Source organism: Esox lucius, chromosome 4 (genome assembly GCF_011004845.1).
Source record: "Esox lucius isolate fEsoLuc1 chromosome 4, fEsoLuc1.pri, whole genome shotgun sequence".
NCBI lineage: Eukaryota > Metazoa > Chordata > Actinopteri > Esociformes > Esocidae > Esox > Esox lucius.
Genome location: NC_047572.1, coordinates 17,995,494 through 18,013,993, shown reverse-complemented (window position 1 = coordinate 18,013,993; position 18,500 = coordinate 17,995,494). Strand labels below are relative to the sequence as shown.

At 41.3% G+C, this 18,500-nt stretch overlaps 1 protein-coding gene across 5 annotated transcripts; it reads right to left on the bottom strand.

Annotated features, from left to right (window-relative positions):
- Positions 1 to 142: 142 nt before the first annotated feature.
- micu3b (mitochondrial calcium uptake family, member 3b) lies at positions 143 to 18,499 on the bottom strand. Of its 5 annotated transcripts, none has more exons than XM_020046143.2 (15): positions 18,415 to 18,499; positions 15,964 to 16,111; positions 14,126 to 14,157; positions 13,915 to 13,993; positions 11,284 to 11,331; positions 11,102 to 11,184; positions 10,936 to 11,007; positions 10,256 to 10,297; positions 7,770 to 7,862; positions 7,093 to 7,184; positions 6,621 to 6,792; positions 4,999 to 5,107; positions 4,620 to 4,774; positions 3,992 to 4,069; positions 143 to 1,938 (listed from the first exon to the last, which is right to left on the bottom strand). In XM_020046143.2, the coding sequence occupies exons 2-14, from the start codon at positions 16,073 to 16,075 to the stop codon at positions 3,992 to 3,994; spliced, it is 1,167 nt and encodes a 388-aa protein (XP_019901702.1). In that variant the 5' UTR covers positions 16,076 to 16,111; positions 18,415 to 18,499; the 3' UTR covers positions 143 to 1,938. The 5 variants fall into 5 exon arrangements, with proteins under 5 accessions (XP_019901702.1, XP_010896309.3, XP_010896324.3 ...); XM_010898007.4 differs by lacking the exon at positions 18,415 to 18,499 and adding an exon at positions 17,201 to 17,451; XM_010898022.4 differs by lacking the exons at positions 7,770 to 7,862; positions 18,415 to 18,499 and adding an exon at positions 17,201 to 17,451.
- Position 18,500: the final 1 nt, after the last annotated feature.

The window sequence follows — 18,500 nt, the reverse complement described above, 5'->3', positions numbered from 1 at the left end:
CACAAATGGCTTGTGTACATCATGCAAAGGGAGCAGGCTAAGTAAACAGATGCATTCCTGTGATTTCATATGAAACTGTGATGGCAATTTCTAAAGTCCAAACAATTAACGAAAATGGTAGGTAAGACAGAGGAAAACTCAGTTGCACAATAAACAGTTTTATTCTTGGAGAGAGTACACAGGCTACAGAATAACATTGAATAATCTCTAAAACATTGGGAAGTACATTCAATACTTATAGAGAAATGGGTGAGGGTAGGAATCTGCATGGTCGTACCACAAAACAACCTATGTTCCTTATCCATCCTACCCCCTGTTGTGTATATTCCTCTATCCTGTACTAAAACCCATTGATCTGTATCTACCCCCGTCCTGCTGAAGATTTTCTTTTACCTCGACACCTCATACTTCCTTTCCCACCGCACAACCAACATTCCTTTTCTCATCTAAACATGGCCGTTTAATCAGAAAGAACACATCAATTAAAGACATTTCCATAACATAACATATTACATTATATTGGGAGATACTGGCACTAGCTAACCAAGTATGTATTCACACAGAAAAAAAACACTAGGTAACTATCACATCAGACCAGAACTACAGTCTTTAAAATACATTTTGGAAATATATAAACAACATTTTTGACTTTTGAAAGGATTGAGTTAGTACATGTCATAGTGGCACACAGTAAAATAAGGGCATCCTGGGTAACCACCTGAGGGAGAAAAACACACACCTCAGAACAAAATGTCATTTCAAGTTACTCCAATATTTTATCTAGACTTTTTTTTTCTCATAAAGTTGTCATTGAATAGATCCCTGTCAGTAGGCTGAGTATGAAAATAGTATATACAGTAAGTATACATTAAGTCTCACCATTACATCAGAGTGAAACCTTGATTACTATAAATTATTAATAGGGTTAGCTGCCACTGTTTACACAATGAATCCCAGTGATAAAATCCCGATTGGGGGTATCTCCGAGAGTTATTTGAGAATGAGCTGCAGCAGGAAGCCGTGTGAACAGAACACAAGAGGGATGCAGTGCTCCCCAGTGTAAGCTAATCTGTGCAGTGAGCTGTAGACAGCCTTGGAGAAAGTATGTTAGCAATGTACCCAGTGTACAGGCAGATTATCAGGCTTGGTACTGGGAGGGAATCACATTAGACCATACTACACACAGCTACAGCCCGTTGGCCACAAAGCAAACAGGGATCTCAATGTCTGGGACTTAATGAGCTAAATAAACACATGAACACAGTAAATGGTGAATAAATAATGTACACTGACAGATTAATAAGCAGGTCAATAAATAATGAATTATCTCTGAGTGAGTAAATCTGCTGTAACAATATATTAGAGTTTATAGTGACACTACCAGGTCCTGTGACCAGGAAAGGGTTACACGATTCCTGGCTTTCAGCATTTCAAAAAAAATGGGTAGAAAAATACTATTAGAGTGACTTAAAGGTATATCATCACCATTACAGTGCTACATAGCACATAATGTTCATTTCCATACATAACAGACTGACAGCTTCACAGCAAGCTTAAGACTTCAGGTTACTATTAGGGTCGTCAGATTAACTTTGTTTTGTCACATCGTCATTAACGTGAAAACATTTCCAGTATCATCCAACTAGAGCAAGGTGGGTAGAGTGGTATTTCATATAATTTCTGATTGTTTTAGACTACTGCAGAGACTGCCATGTGAATACTATGTCCTTCTCTCATCTTCACATTGATAAAGGAATGAGCTGTACGTGCCATTCATTTGAGGGATCTTTGGTGCATTCTTGTCTACCACCAGCAGCACCTTTATACCAAGTTGCATTCTGGGTATATGTAAATGTACTTAGTGATTGCAAGGGATTCTGATTCATGGATAGGGGTAGTCCATCCAGATATGGGGGTGCCGGATATTCATCGGGTGATCTGCAGAAAAAAAGGAACTTATTATGCAATACATTAAAGGACAACTACTAGAGAAAACTCAGAACATGATTTTAATATATCATAATCCAAAGATAGCCTCATGTACAGTAGGTGGACCAGAGTATTTTCAGGTCAGATTGGGTTCAGGAAGGACTCCTCCTATGTACAGTAAACAACAGATGACTGACAGGGGAAGAGCAATGTTTTGGAACCACTGTGCCATTTTTGTAATATCTAAATTCCTTTCTACCACAGCCACATTTACCCATTATTTCAATTATATTTGATCTGACCAAAGTTCTGTCAAAGTTCTGATATTTTGCCACTGATGAACACAAAAAGTATGAAATGTCAAAGCATAAAATTAAATCTACAAATCTTTCTAAATTAATTACAAATATAAAAGTGTCTTTACCCAAAATTGACCAAAGGGAGTGAAAACTTACGGAATCAAATATTTTCTGTTTGGTATTTGTAATAAATCTAGTGATTACATAACGGAGCCACTGTGAATGGCAGTATAACTGCCAAGAATTCATGTGAAATATTACATTGAAAGACTGCATCGTTCCGTTCATCCCTGCGGAGGACTGCTCCTCCTAAGGAGTACCAATAGATGTGGTAAAGAGGTCAATGGAATCCAGACGATGGGGGACGGTAAAAGGACACCATCATGGGTTCGCCCTCAAACATTTCAATGTTACAATGTAAAGTGGATACTGGTCAAATCCATCATGATTTATTTTTAACATAAAAAATGTGGTTAGGTCCAATGTGATTATGCAGTATCTGTCGGTTTTTGCCGCATAACATTATGTAGTTCCCTTTTCAGCTTCATGAGAAGTGACAGCTAAATGTTAACCTGTGTTCATGAAGTGCTAAATGTTAACCTGTGTTCATGAAGTGCTAAATTTTAACCTGTGTTCATGAAGTGCTAAATGTTAACCTGTGTTCATGAAGTGCTAAATGTTAACCTGTGTTCATGAAGTGCTAAATGTTAACCTGTGTTCATGAAGTCCTAAATGTTAACCTGTGTTCATGAAGTGCTAAATGTTAACCTGTGTTTCATGAAGTGCTAAATGTTAACCTGTGTTCATGAAGTCCTAAATGTTAACCTGTGTTCATGAAGTGCTAAATGTTAACCTGTGTTCATGAAGTGCTAAATGTTAACCTGTGTTCATGAAGTGCTGAATGTTAACCTGTGTTCATGAAGTGCTAAATGTTAACCTGTGTTCATGAAGTCCTAAATGTTAACCTGTGTTCATGAAGTGCTAAATGTTAACCTGTGTTCATGAAGTGCTAAATGTTAACTCGTGTTCATTTAAGCAGGCCGGTTGTCTAGCTAGCACACAGACATCGTTTGTGAAGGTCAAAGGCGTTTCTTACCGAAACAATGGAAATACCATCTGTGACAATCAACCCTGACTTGAATGGCCAGATTAGGCTACAGAAAACAGAAATTACGATGTATTTATTTAATGGTTACATCCTAAAAAGCACCCCATTCCCTACATGGTGCACCAAAAAGTCAATAGTGAGTGATATGGCATGCTACATCTACTGTAAGCTGTCTGTATCATACACTCAGAGACAAGATGTTTTGAACCTTTGGCCCCGCGTTAAAACGTGTAGGTCCGGTCGGATGGTAAATTGACCCAGTGCCAGCCTTTTGTTGTTCCATCACGTTGTTTGAGCAGTTTGGTGTGTTTCCTTTGAAACATTCATACAGGTTTAAACCTCTCATGCAGAGTTAAGCTGGTGTCTGGTAGCAGTTGATCAGGCGTTAATATTACAGTGTAACTTGAGGCTGAGGGCTAGCAGAGTTAGAGTGGACCTCAAATACAACGCAGTAGGCGACTTAACATACCACAGCACCAAGGGACTAGTGTATGTATTTATTTCATTAAAAAAGAAGGTCCTTTGAAGACAGGCCTGAAACTGAGACCCTCATGCTGTGTTATGGTGGCATCTATATCTCAGAAGCAATGGAGCATTAACTGTACTTCTGAACGTTCAGTCCTAGAGTGGCATTGTGGATTAAACAGAGACATACCTATCTGCCGGATGAGATCTCTTTCTTCAGACAAGACTTGAAAGAAGTGAACTTCTTTTTATCATCCACTCTAAAAGCCTGAGAGAGGGAGAGAGAGAGAGAGAGAGGGAGAGAGTAAAATATATATAACAGCGAAACATACAATTGTCAGCATTGGCCACTAAGCGGCAGCAAAACTTCAGGAGAGATTGAAACAAAAATCCAGCTAACAACCAAGATGTTATTGACTCAAACTCCATGAATCAATATAAAACAAATAATTAACATAAGAATATGAAAAATGTGTTTTTATTCATGATGTTGCTAGTGTCTCAGTGTTTTGGTTGTCCAGGTGGTCTGCATACAGTTGAGAGTTTCCACATTAGGAGTGTATACTCCAGACAGACAGAATAAAAGTGGGTCTACGTGACCAGACTCCTACTGTGGAGAACACGGGAGTGGGCTTCTGGACGGCTGGGTGGCTTTACTCCACCTTAATCCCACAGGGCCTCCTTCTCTCAAGTTCATGGAGGTTGGGGGAGGGAGGGGCTGCAGAACTTAACCGGTCCCCCTCCTTACCCACCCTTCAACCCTGTCCCCCAACGTACCCTCATTCCCTCCCTCCCTCCCTCCCTGTCCCCCTACTTACGGCACGGCGGTGCAGCCTGTCCTTCATGACGCCAATGAACTCCTTGTAACTGAGCTGTCCATCGCGGTCCTCGTCAAAGATGTGGAACACCGTGTGGACCAGGTGGTCAGTCAGCTTCAGGCCCGTGGCCACGTAGACCGCCCGTGCAAACTCATCTAAAAGGAAATGTTTCTTGCTGTTAGGGACACTAAGGTGGATCCCTTCCACAGTCCGAACTGACCAAACCCTTCACCAGGCCCTCGTGGAGTCACCAGGAGTGCACTACACAGTTAACAGGGTACCATTTGGGACACACCGTGTGTCAATAGTGAAACAAGATGGTTTACCCACGCCCATGGATTCCAGAAGTCAAACCACTGAAGTAATGAGTGGAACTAACCTTGGCCAATGGAACGATTGGCAAAGTTGTACATTTGCATGGCTATAGCAAAATCCTCCAGGTTGTTCATGAATTGAAAGAAGGATCTGAACTCATCAAAGGTGATTCCCTAGAGGAACAATGGAAAAATCAAATCATGGCAAAATCTAACAGTCAAATTAATGGAAATTTGAAATTAGAAAGGCAGAAAAACATTTCTAAACTGAAATAAATCCAAACTGAAAAAGGTTGCCTGTTACATTTAATTGGAAAAGTAAAAAGGATAATATCACAGAGGATAAACATATGTTAGAAATGATACAGGAATAATTACACAATTCTAACAACTGGATGTCCCAATCAGAAAGCCAGAGGGGTCCAGCCAGATAATGCAACGGCACGACATATAATCTAGTCTACTTAAACCAGAGGAAGCCTTTAGTGTCCCCAGGACCTTGAACACATCACACAGATAACAGATCCAAAGGCAGGAAAATGACTTAGCCAAACAGACTGAGTAGACATGACTGGGATTTCCCCCCTGGTTGGGACACGCTTGGCTGTCAGGCAAGAGGGGGGTTGTAAGCTTTTGGGCAAAAGGTCAGCGCGTTTGCAGACTTTTCTAAAGCAGATACATCTAACACTTACATAAACAAAAATAAAAAGGGGACTGATTCCTAAACATCTCAGGGCTGGCAGATGAGTCAAACAGAGGCCCTATTGAAGTCCACTCAACCATACCACTGCTACGAGGATCTCCTAGAACTCCTTCCCTCCGGGGCCCTCCAACATAACCAACAAACTGAGCTCAACAAATGAACTAATGAGTCATTTGTGACGCTTTGCTTTTTTAACAAGGCAAGCTCTATAAAATATCTCTTAACCTATTGATAAGACCCACTTGATTATCAATGGCAATCTAGCAACAGGGTACTCAGCCGAAAGGCTGCTCTCCTCTTTATGTGTGGGTCAGTGTGACGAAGGAGACAATCTAAAACCTAAAATGTGAAAGTTTCACTCAGCAACTAATTCATGGTTGACTTCACAGCAAGTGACAAACAACCGAGGGGTTTTCAGAGGACTATATGGTTAGAGAGTATTTCCACATTAATCATTTCAGCGATACCACAGAACAGAAATGACGCAATGAATTCCATTCCAAATGGCCGTATTACAGTACTACCTTTGTTTTGACAACCTGGTCACCTGACACCTTATGAGAATCAGTTTAACGTAAAACACGTAACATTAAATCATCCATATTAAAAAAATCGGAAAAATCTGGAAAAATGTGAATAAATATTTTATTACTCATGACTAAATTCATTTGACACTTCCAAACTAGAAATGAAATACGTGCAGGGTCACGGTGTCTGGAACAAAAGGACATATGGGTATTCAGGTTGAGCCGCCGTGGGGGCAAGGAGGTGAAAATGAGTCGAGGGCAAAGGGCTGAGGGGATGTTTGGGTGGGTGGGGAGGTGGGGGGTGTGGGGGGTTTAAGTGAAGCTGTGGGGAGGTCTGTGGGAGGTTAAGGTATATGGGTGGGGGATGGAGGTAGTTTGAGGTGGAACGAGTTGAATGGCTGTAGGGTGTTTGAGTATGTTAGCATAACGCAACGACTATATTCATAGTCCCAATTACCTTCTCATCTGTAATGCTCTTGCGGACATTGTCCAGGTACCCTGCAATGTCATCTACATTGGTGAAACGCAGTAGGATGCGGGCAAAGTCCTCCTCACTGATGATAGGCAGACCCTTGGAATAGGACAGGAACTCAATCTCAAGAACCTCTGTCTGCAGGTTATCCATGAACCTGAGTGACGGTGCAGAGGAAAACAGAGGTAGAGAGTGAGACAGGTTGCAAGAAGGAGAGGTGGAGAGAGAGAGAGAGAGAGGGAGACAGACAGGTGTAAAGGGGGACAGAAGTAGAGAGAGAAAGAGGTATTAATGAACAGGACTGAGTAGACAGGATTGGGTGGGGGCCTAACTCCAGCTACTAACATTCGTCAGGATGACTAGGAGTTATTAGAATGTGTGTAGAAATGGTTTCGATTGGACCTCATATACCTAACCCAGTAATAGGCAGATCCAGTATGTCACCTGGTCCATTTACCTGTAAAAATCATCAAAGCCCAACTCTGCCTTTCCCTTTTTCCCAAAGAAATGCACCAACAGTGTTGTGTCAGTCATATTTTCATCCATATTCTGAAAGGAAAAACAAACGTGATTCAGTCTGACCTCCGTTCCTCATAAAGAAATTGACCTACGGATAAGAACCCAATCATGCAAAAATATGTTTCACACACACACACACACACACAGATAGACATGCTTGCTGGTACATGCATGCAAGTGCCACACATAGAGCTCTTTAACAACACGAATGCAGACATTGAATAACTTTAATACCATTTTAAATGAATTGTCCATTTTGTAAATGTACAGTAATTCAGTCACAAAATGTTTATAACTCAATACATAACATGTGGGGTGACCAGCAATCAAGTTCCAGTCGGGAAAAGGTGGTGGTACGGAAGTGCTAAGTCAAATCCCCTGGAAACATGCTCCCCACACTACGCAGTTCCTACTGGTGCAGGGCATTTCTAACCCAGGACAGGATACTTTCAGAATAATATAAACCATAAAAAAGTGTATCATCCGGAACAAAATGAATTCACATCGAGTACCATGTGGATTTAAGAAAAAAAACATGACACAGATCCAAGGGAACCCCAAGATATTCTACAGGATAAATAGCAAAGGGACACATCTGAATACAAGACTTGGTACCTCCAGGTCAGAAAAGAGAGCTTGGCTTGCCCCCTTCCTTAGAACATCCCAAATGCCCCGAGGCTCTAAGTGCTGAGCCTCTGTTCTAAGGACCTGTGTGGAGGCAGAGTAAGGGAGGCAGAGCTGTTAGAAGACCCATCACATCTGGGACACATTAGGAGAATAAGCATCAGGCATTAAGATTAACCATACGTAACAAACACGCTGAGGGATGGACGGACAGACACACACACACCGTATCGAAAACAGCCTAATGATTTGAACTAGCCCTTGGAGTGACAACAGAAAAACGGCTCTCGGACATCCAAACACCTGGACAGGCCGCTACAGACAGGAAGACAGACAGACAGGCAGGCAGTCAAACAGCAGTGCTGAGAAGTCCTCACTGCAGGCACGACAATCACGTATCGGCAAAGTCTGTCCATGACTCTCTGAGCTCTGCTCTGCAGTGGAGCATGCAGCCTTCTGGCGAGGAATTCAACCAAAACAGCTGCATGTCCAAGACACACAGGGGCTGAATGGTGATTCATGCCGGGATTACAGTGCAAGGGGATCCTCCCGATACATCATCATTTGATACATCGCTGCCAGCTGAATGAAGGTTACATTGTACCTTAAGTCCTCGTTTGAGAGATGAGATCATATTGTGAATAAACAAACGTTTCAGTGATATCTCTTCGTCATTGTTTTGTAGCTACCGGCCCAACCTACCATGTCCCAGAGGAGGATGGCAAGTTACACCCTATGAATGGGTAGAGGGTTGCCACTCTTATTCAGTCGTGGGCATGTGAAACCGTTCAATAGATTCGAAGCATTCAAAGATTCTTTCATATGGCGCATCCCAAAGTCTATATAGACGTATAAAGTCTCGTTTTCCTCAAGTTATTGTTATGGCTGGACTATAGAGATGTCAAATAAACAATGATTGTCACCAGACTGACAAATACTTAGTCACTAAGGTTATGCGGCCGCTGACTCCTTTAATTTTGTGGTGTTGTTAAGGTGAACACGGAGCCTGTCCATCACTATGTGTGTGTTGCAACAGGACTGTACAAATCCTACTGTTGCCATTCAATAATGTTTTCTCTCAAAGAACGTTCTTGGGTATCATGACAACAAAGATTGACAGGGAGAAAGGTTTTCCATCTACTTCAGCGTTCTGCATTCAATGACAGGTGAGTAAAACACTGTTGACAAGTGCAGTCATCCGTGTTTGGCCTGGTTCTCAATGTATCCCATGTTTCAACATCGCCTAGTTCAAAGACAACACAACAGTAGCCAATCAGTGAAGGCTATATCCTCTCAAACACATGTTATTGAGTGTCTTGCATTATTTAATAATATTTCTTCATCATATTATTTCCCCATCTTCCATGCCTGGTGGGGGAATGAGTGTTTATGACAGCAGATAAAACATGTATCTTCCTTTGCGCTTCATCGCTCTCCACCAGACAGAGATTTATGACATGATCCCACAGCTAATTACGGATCAGCCTTTAATGTACCGCCAATCTATCCCCATCTCAGCCCATGAAAAGAGACTGATATGCTTGTATTTAGAATACACCGGCTGGGAAAACCCAACCGCAGGTTTCAAGACATGCCTATCATGTAAAGTCAAAAAAAAAATGACTTTTGAACCTTTTGCTGGTAGGACACCTTGAGGGATGCATAACAAATCAAAACAAAAAGACACACCTTAGGCCAACATCTCTTCAAACAACCATCTGAAAAGCCCTGGATTCTCTCTCTGCTCCCTAGCCCCTTGTCTCTGTGCGCTGAGACATTCATTCAAGCAGGTCTAACTCAGCCGCTCTGACTGACTGGCACAGCGTTCAGCATGGTCAAGCCCAACACAAAAGGTAATCTGAGCCCGAATACCACTTTTCAAGAAACTGTAAAAATAAAACATGGGGGTCCGGGAAGACTGTCATTGCTCAGGTGAAGGCCTTTTGAAGACAGACCTCTGGGTCCACAGCTCAGCCGGCCACTCTGACAGACAGCTGGCTGGCACATAAATCATCAGCTCTGCCGGGGCAGTCCAGGTCCCCGCCCTCCTTCACCTCTCCTTCTAGCACCCCTCACCCAGACCAGGCATGTCTCTGACAGACAGGCTGCAACCCAAACGGCACTCTTTTCCCGATCTAGCACACTAGGCCTACCGGCACTGGGTCAAAGGTAGTGCACTGTACAGAGAATAGGGTGTTACTTAGGACAGAGGTGTGCCCATTAGGGCTGTATTGTCCTGGTTACCTCTGCACATGGCTAACCCACACATGAGAAGGCCAAGGCACAGTAATACCACCAATGCATTAAGTATGGAATGGCTTTTGTGGTTTCATGCCCATTAGCACACTTGGATCCACAAGTAGCTACAGTAGATTCCTTGAATTTTTCACAAGCGAAGGCCACATGCAATAGGCTAGCCAATAGGAAAACACTGAACAGAAAAGTAGAGATTTTCTGGGGAAGGGGAAGATACATACTCTCTGTGCACGGGACTCCCGGTTCCCATACAGTTGCAGGCTCTATAAAATGCAGCGTAAAAAATGGATGCAGGCATGCAAGAGATAAAACTTTGTTAGAGATCGAAGAAGGAACCATGTAAGAACAGGCAGGAAAGAGAGTCCAGTGTGATCAGTTCAAAGGTGTCCACAACACTACAGGGCAGTACATAATAAAAAAACATTTCGTAGTATACAATCTAAATCAGTTATATTCATTTTTATGTAAAATGTTCCCAAAATGTGGAGTACAAGAGTGGTCTTGGTCCATTGAATCAGACCCGTCCTGTAGTCATACTGATGTGATAAGAGCCAACTCAGACAGTCTGTCCTATCATTAGAATCTCATCCTGGTGTTTACATCTACCTGCATACTGTGGGACTAAACTGCAGAGATGAAAGCCTAAAGCCTTTTCCCCTCTTTACCTACCACATCCACCTTCTCTACCTGCTCTATCTGCAGACATCCTCTGACATCCCATTTCCTGCTGAACAACAGGAACGTTTTTAAAGTATTGTTACAAACTTCCATCCATCCATCATCTTCCGCTTATCCGGGGCCGGGTCGTTACAAACTTTAAAGGGATAATGGGTAAATATTGCTCTTACTATAGTATATACACTCATTAGTGGAAAATGCCAAAAGAACTGCCTCTACTTACCAGCTTGTCTGATCTTGGTGCCCCATCCGCACCAACTTTACGATCCTTTTTCTTACGGAAGATTTCCTCAAGCTTTTTAGACAGAAGATGTTCAGGTGTTAGTTAGATATTCCTGACCGAGCACAGGAACTATTCTTCTAATTAAAACCTTTGGATAACTACACACCACCAAGAACTCCCGCTTGTCCACCATCTCATTTCCATCTGCATCAAACATGTTGAAGGCTATCTTAAATCCAGCGTGAGGCTCTGAGAATTGACACGGAAAGGAGATGAGACCAAGATGACATTCATCACCCATCATTAAAACATGTTTTTTATTTTACAAAATATAATCAGCATACTTACTTGTTAAAATACAAAGCAGGAAGATATACTCTGTGTAACCGATGATGCCTGAAATAAAACAAACATATGTATACAGTATATTCTTTAGCTTAGTCCAGCAGCTCATATTAGCTTTTATCAAAAGTCAGAAGTCATGCCCTAATACAGATGAAGACAAGATCCTAACAGTCCACACCTTTAGACAACAAGTAATCTTCTCTTTAATATTGACAACATGTTAAATGTTGCCTCTTATATCATTACTGGCATAATTTTCTTTACAAAAACAGAGACTTTACCACATGAGTGACCTATCTAGACACAAACCCAAACAAGAGCGTCTTCTGTTTGGATAACAAGGTGTAAGACATTCTCAACTGATCTGTCACTGATTGTGGGAGCCTGATTTGGGTTGGTGTTGTTCTTTGTGTTCTGCTTTGTTGTGTGACAACGCTGAGACGAGAAGAGTAACTGTCAGGCCCATCTCAGCGGATTCAAGAGGTTTTTCTTGCTGCCTTTGAAAGCATTCCCAAGCTTTTGTTTGCAGCCGTAGATAGTAACTCCAGCACAGATAGTTTTAAGTGACTGCTCTGGGTGTTATGGGAAAGGGAATCAGGTATGGCTTTTGCTCCCAAGAGAAAAGGCCACTTAGGAAGGGGAAAAATACTATGAATGGACAACTGTCCATTCATAGTGGACAGTGTTCTGGCCCTCTAATCTTTACTCCTGTAATATTTGTGCATTGTCTTATGGATTGATGTTTTGCTTTATATAGAGCACAAAAATGAGTGCAGATATTGGACAGCCTTGTTTCGTGCATCTATCTAAGAGTATTTTGCCCATTTACCAATAAAAAAGACCCATGACATGGCTAAGTTGACTGTGTTAAAAAAATGTAAAACATTTATAATTGAAAGTTTGCATTTAAATTCTTGACTGAGGCAACCAGCATCTTGGCAAAAACGTCGGATTTTTAGAGTTAATAATGCCTTGGCCCTAGGTCCAGTGGAAGCAAATCAAAGTTCCACCACCATAGTTTATTATATCTATGAGGATATGTCATATGCAGTGTTCTATTGATGTTAAACCCATCGCTTATGTGTTTGCTATTTTTTATAAAGGTCAACAACCATGTTTCTTTTCAAAGGGTAGTTATCTGTGTTTCCTCATGGTGATGGATGACAAATTTATTTAGCCCAAGTCAAAAAGGAATCTGTGGAGAATGTGCCTTCTGTGTAACACTACAATTTCACTATTGCTGCAGATATACTGTATTATGAGCACTTCCTTACTAGAATGCATGAATTCTACATAATGCCTCTATAAAGAACATTTGTAAGTGAAAACTATAAAAATTCTGTGGGGAAATCCAGTGGCAATAATTGTGCTGGAAAAAGCCTTTCCATGGCAAGAATTCTCCTGGGAAAAGTTTAAATAATGTTTAAAACACATCTTCCATCAAAATATTCCATAAAACAAATGTTGTAGCAAAAGTGAATAATTAGAATCCAGGCTATCACTTAAAATACAAACTACACGGAAGAAGAACAGCAGCAATCGGCCTGAAACTGGGCATCATATATTAACCAGTTACCGACCGAACCCAACTAAATATAAGACCGAGATTACCGAACGAAAAAAGACACAAGGGACAGAGAACAACACCACAGAGGACACCGGATGAATTAAGCTAATTATACGTTTCTATTAAATTGTACTTAATTTAATACTGACGGGTTGACAACCAAAAAAGTTCCAAAGACCTGGTGCACATCTCTGTTAAAACCCTGCAGGATTTTGAAATTACTAGAGTTCCATGGCTCCAAGTACATATTAAGCTAAAACAGTTAAGAGGTAAGAAATCTTTAAGATTCCGGCCCTATGTTCCCAATACCACACACGCCTTCACTCAGAGAGAGAAAGCCTCCCTCCCAAACCTTTCCGACTACTGAACTCAAGTAGATGTTTTCAGACAATACAAAGAATTCCTCAGAAACCCTTCATATAGAGTGGCAGACCCGGAGATGTAATCCAACGCCATTCTTAGGATTCATAATGTCCATTGTGATCTGGGGGTGGCCAGTGGAACATGCCTCAACATAACTAGGTTCAAACAGCTCCTCTGCTTCTCTAAAGCAACACTTTGTTCACAGACCAATCCAGTCTTTTTTTGCCCTGCAAAGCTACCACGTTTAACAGCAGTATTAAAAGCCCCAGATCCCAGTGTTGGCACTTAGCTAAAGCAACAGATGAGAGGGAAGGGAAAACATGGAGATCTAGCAGAGTGTTAAAACTCAGGAGGCGATTAACTTTCACAGAGTAGGAGGAAAGGGTCAATAAACCAAGCAATATTAAAGAACACAAAGATACATTGACCAGTCATTTCTTCAGCTTACAAATGTTTAGAAAATGAAATGCAGGACATTCTCAATAGCTGGTCACAAATGTACTGTACATGGTATTAATGCTCATCGGTGCTGACTGGCACATCCTATATATGGGATATTTTAATCTCCTTCATATGTAAGGCTACCTGAGAGCAATTTGACAACATGACTAGATTATTGGAAAGATTAGATAGCGTTTACTGTGTGTACGCTTTTCAGAATTGATCTGATTATGTGGAAGCAGAAATAATTCTGATCGAAATACCTCGATGGCGTAGGTTCCTGAATAAATTGGATGATCCTTTAAAAACTGGAGGGGTATCAGTCAGCATCTGCTCCAACTCCTTCAACAATGGGAGAAAAACTCAAATGCATTAGTGTACATTGATCATTCCCTATGGGGATAAAAGCAGGGATCAATTTCAACAACATTTTCTCATTTGGTTATGTAGAGCTATAATCCCAAAACCTCCCACCTGTTTAGTGAGAGACTTCCAAATCCTCTTATCTAAAAAGAAAAGGAAGGTACTGTTCAGAATTAATTAACTTAAGAATATTAATCTTGGTGTAAAACAAAATAATAACAATTATCAACAAAACATGCCCTAAACAAGCCTATTATTAATGAAATGATTTGGAGGGGGGAAAAAAGTGAAAACAAGTTGTGATGTTTAAGGAAGGACAGCTGTGCAGAAACATGAGAACCGTGTTTCCAGGAACACATTCCAATACTCCATAAAAAAACCTGGCCAAAAGATAAGGTGTTGGCCTCATAAACACCTCCTGGCCAGGTGATTCACGTGACATTATCATAGCAGAGGGATAATAACCGTGACAATGACCTGTTTCTGGAGGAAGGAACGATAATGACCCTTTTCTGTAGCTTTCTCACACCGAAGTGAGGTGTCTTACAGTTGAAGATAAGGGATAACCCTCAATGTGTGTATTTAATATCCTGAAAAGTTCCCTCAAGCCAAGAATAGGAAGGTATTGAGATTAGGATGACCTGAGGGTTTCCTGGTCCAGTCAACATACATTAAACATTTACTGGACCAACGTAGAAAGGAACACATAACACACCAACATGGTCCAGCACCAGATTTTACTTCACATTTAAGTGATTTAGCAGACACACTTTTCTGCAGCAACTTATATAAGAGTGAACACAATCTTTTTCAAAAAATTTTTGTACTAGGCCACCACAATGAATCAAGCCCAGTACCCTGGTGCTCTTCCAAAATCACAGCTCACTTAGCCTTTGAAGTTTAGATTTTTGCAGATTGAAAAGTTGGTGAAGAAACTCTGAGAATACGATGTGAAGTAATGCTGTGTCCTTACCGAAAAACAGACAGATCGACACAGACTATGAACTCTTCCATTAGACATCTATCATTCTCTGACAATGGGGAAGAGTTATACTGGTGCCTTTCCCAACAGACAGTCAGCCTTTTAGCCTTAGTCTATGAATACATTGGGTCAGGGCTTATTTGCAGTTGGTGGTGGACTGACTGGCTGGTGTATTGAAGAGAAAAAAATAATTTAAATCACTAGAAAAGAGAGACCATTTACCTTGGCAGAATTAAAAGCAATACTATTTCATTCAAATAGGCCATTCCTGTGAATTAACTTTTGCTTCATGGCAACTGGTTTTAAAGCAGCCACAGTAGCTAGCACAATTATTGAAAACAGGGGACTGTAGCGATAACCTTTGAAGGTATTTACATATGAAATACTGTTTAAGTAATTTCTATAAATATTTGGCATTTTTTAGTTATCTATATTGGCCCTATATCACAGACTTCTCCAAATATACTCAGTGAGTGCAAAAACAAATGTGATTTTACAACACAGCATAAAACCATAAAATGTCATCATCCCTATTTCGTAACACATTTGCCATCGGATATTGAGCAGGAAGGGCAGACGCAACATGTGCTATGTACACCAGTGTTCCTTTTCTAGCCCTTGGTTACATGCCAGAGAAACCAAGACATAACACATCAACAGGTTACAGAATACAGAGGAATGGCCCAAACAGCACATTGTAAGTTCCCTACATAGGGTACCAATACTGTTTCCTGACAGGTTATAGCTGGTCATTTAATGGGACATGTACTTCACCAATACTGTTTCCTGACAGGTTATAGCTGGTCATTTAATGGGACATGTACTTCACCAATACTGTTTCCTGACAGGTTATAGCTGGTCAATTAATGGGACATGTACTTCACCAATACTGTTTCCTGACAGGTTATAGCTGGTCATTTAATGGGACATGTGTCTGTATGCCCCTCACTCTTGGGTTAGTACTCACTCTTGGGCTCACTCATGGTGACAGACTCAATGAAGTTCAAAGGCGTCATATAGAGCTGTCCTTCATATTCCATTGAGCTGAACAACCGAAATCTGGTCTCATGGGATGACATGTACACATCCTCGTCATCCAGGTCGAATGTCTTGTCCTGAAACAAAACACACAGATACACACACCAACCATCAGGCAGGCAGACACAGTATCAAACACTACCTAGTTTTCCATGGGTAAACATTAGGTTTTAGGGGCCAGATTCTAATAACCGATGACAAGGAGAACCCATCCTTTACTTCAAAGAATGGGGCCCATGTTTAGTCAGGCCAGTCCTTCAGGTCTGTGGATCAGATAATCTCCCTGCAAATGTTGAAAAGCAGCAGTATTAGGAGGCGGGCCTGCCCAGAGTGGACCTTGTGGATCTCTCTCTGGTGGCAGAGTGCCAGGCCTACTGGGCCTAGAGCAAACCCCCCAGGGAATGTGGGCCTCCCTCCCCTGACACCCCCTCCATCAAATGTCAGCCCCTTCGCCAAGTCCTGGTGTCCAGTTTCCTAAGTTCCAGGATTCCTGTGTCTGAAACCCCCAGTCAAAGTTACATCCAGTCGACCACTGTGATTATGTCACTGCCTTTCTGTTTATCTATAATGTGTCTAACTCTACTGGTTCTATGGAGAGCCATATATTTCGGTATGTTATAATTCTAACAGACTCCCCCCATTCCCAAATAAAGCAATATAAAAAGTACTATTATAATATTTTGTCCACTGCTCATTTAATTCCATTCAATATATTGTTATTAATAAGCATTAGTTATTTAAATAAAAATTGTCATTGTAACACAAATGTTTAAAGATCAAAACCAGAACAAAATATCAGCGCATTTCAGCACCCCACGTAGTGGAGAGCGCCATCGTCATAATGGGACAAATAGTCCTGTTATGAGTCTACATACAACAAACGGCCGTCTTTGTTTCTGTCTGCACAACGCATTCATGGTTGATTCATATTTGATTGCATTTTTACTATGTGCTTGCTGTTATCACGGAACGTCAACGTTACCGAAAGGAGAACGGTAATTTCTGCTCTGCATACGTTGTGGGTATATTGACGTGTACGTCGCACACTGTAGCCTACCGCGTGTTATCATCTTTATTATTATCTCCAGCGACTATACAGACAGGTAAACACGTCATCATGACGATACATGAATACCCCATGCCATGACAAGTTTAGGCTACAATACCTTATCTGTCGCGGATACTGCTGGTAATGCGAGAAGTAAACCATCATCAATTTGGGTAGACAGTTTCTTTTGGACATTGTAATAATTAGAGATACCAGCTCCGATCGCAATACATACTCCAGTTGCAATGCGTTTAAATAGTCTAGTTCTCTCAGGAGTTTGTTTCCAAACCATAAATCTCCCTGATGTAGATGAGAAATTAGTCAGTGTGGAAATAAGTCTACGGAAGGCAGCCATGGTTGTATTCATTGGAGTGTCATAGCAGAAGATCTCGGGAGCACTTATCTATCGCGAGATAATACTTGGGATGTTTTTACTCTGTTTCACCTGAACGGTTTGCGCTTCAGCCACATTTATTTAATACACGTTGCTGTTATAATTTTGCGTGATGACTATTGCTATGCCGTACGGAGGCTGCACATTGCATTGGTTATATAGCGGAATACATAGGCTTCTTTATGTGTTGTTTTAGGCATGTACATATTTTGCTTCGGAGTGTTTGGTTATTGTTGCAGTTGCAGACCAGTTGCAAACTGACGTAATGAGCGTGTGAATGCGATAAGACTGTCATTATCATACGTAATTGTGAAAGTGAAGTGAATAGCCAAAATGATTCCACATACTCAAACTTACGGTTGAACTGTAGTCTGTATTATATACAGTCTTCTCTCCCTCTCTCTCTCTCTCTCTCTCTCTCTCTCTCTCTCTCTGGTTGTCTATATACCTAGGAAAGAAAAAATCTCTGCCAAGGCAAGTCTGAACTGACAGCCCCGCCCACTTAAAGTCCTCTTCGTTTGCACCTGCCTCACGTCTTTAGGCACAGTGTGCGCAAGCCTCTAACAGCTATCTTCCTTACCTGCAGAGCAGTGGTCTAGTGTCTCTCATAGAAAGAGGAGTTGGATTACATTCATACACCTATTTTACAGAAAATTAATCTGCTACTTTATTTGGTTTTCACAATTTTCCTACCCGTTATCAACCGTTGGGATCTACCAGAATTGAACAACTTTAAATGTCCACAATTGATGAAGACATCAAGCGGTAGGGGTCATATTTGGGAACGAATTGGTGGTGTTCATAACGCATGTGCAACGAGAGCTCAATTACACAAGATATACATGTCTAGGGAGAAAAGGACTGGTCGTTTTATTACAATTCAGTAGAGCATGTGCTAAGTAACGGACGCGAATGTTAACATGAAATAGGCAACAGACCTTGGCAGTCGACGCAGGAGCGCTCTTTCCAGACCTCTCTGTTGAACTTTACCCGCTCCAACTCTGACGCACCGGGAGGGCTTTGC

Coding starts and splice junctions, on each gene's coding strand:
- micu3b (XM_010898007.4), bottom strand. CDS start 17,449: ATGAATACAACCATGGCTGCCTTCCGTAGACTTATTTCCACACTGACT. Junction 6,793..7,092: donor GGCTTTGATGATTTTTACAG/GTAAATGGACCA, acceptor ACCGTCACTCAG/GTTCATGGATAACCTGCAGA. Junction 4,070..4,619: donor ACAGGCTGCACCGCCGTGCC/GTAAGTAGGGGG, acceptor TCCCTCTCTCAG/GCTTTTAGAGTGGATGATAA.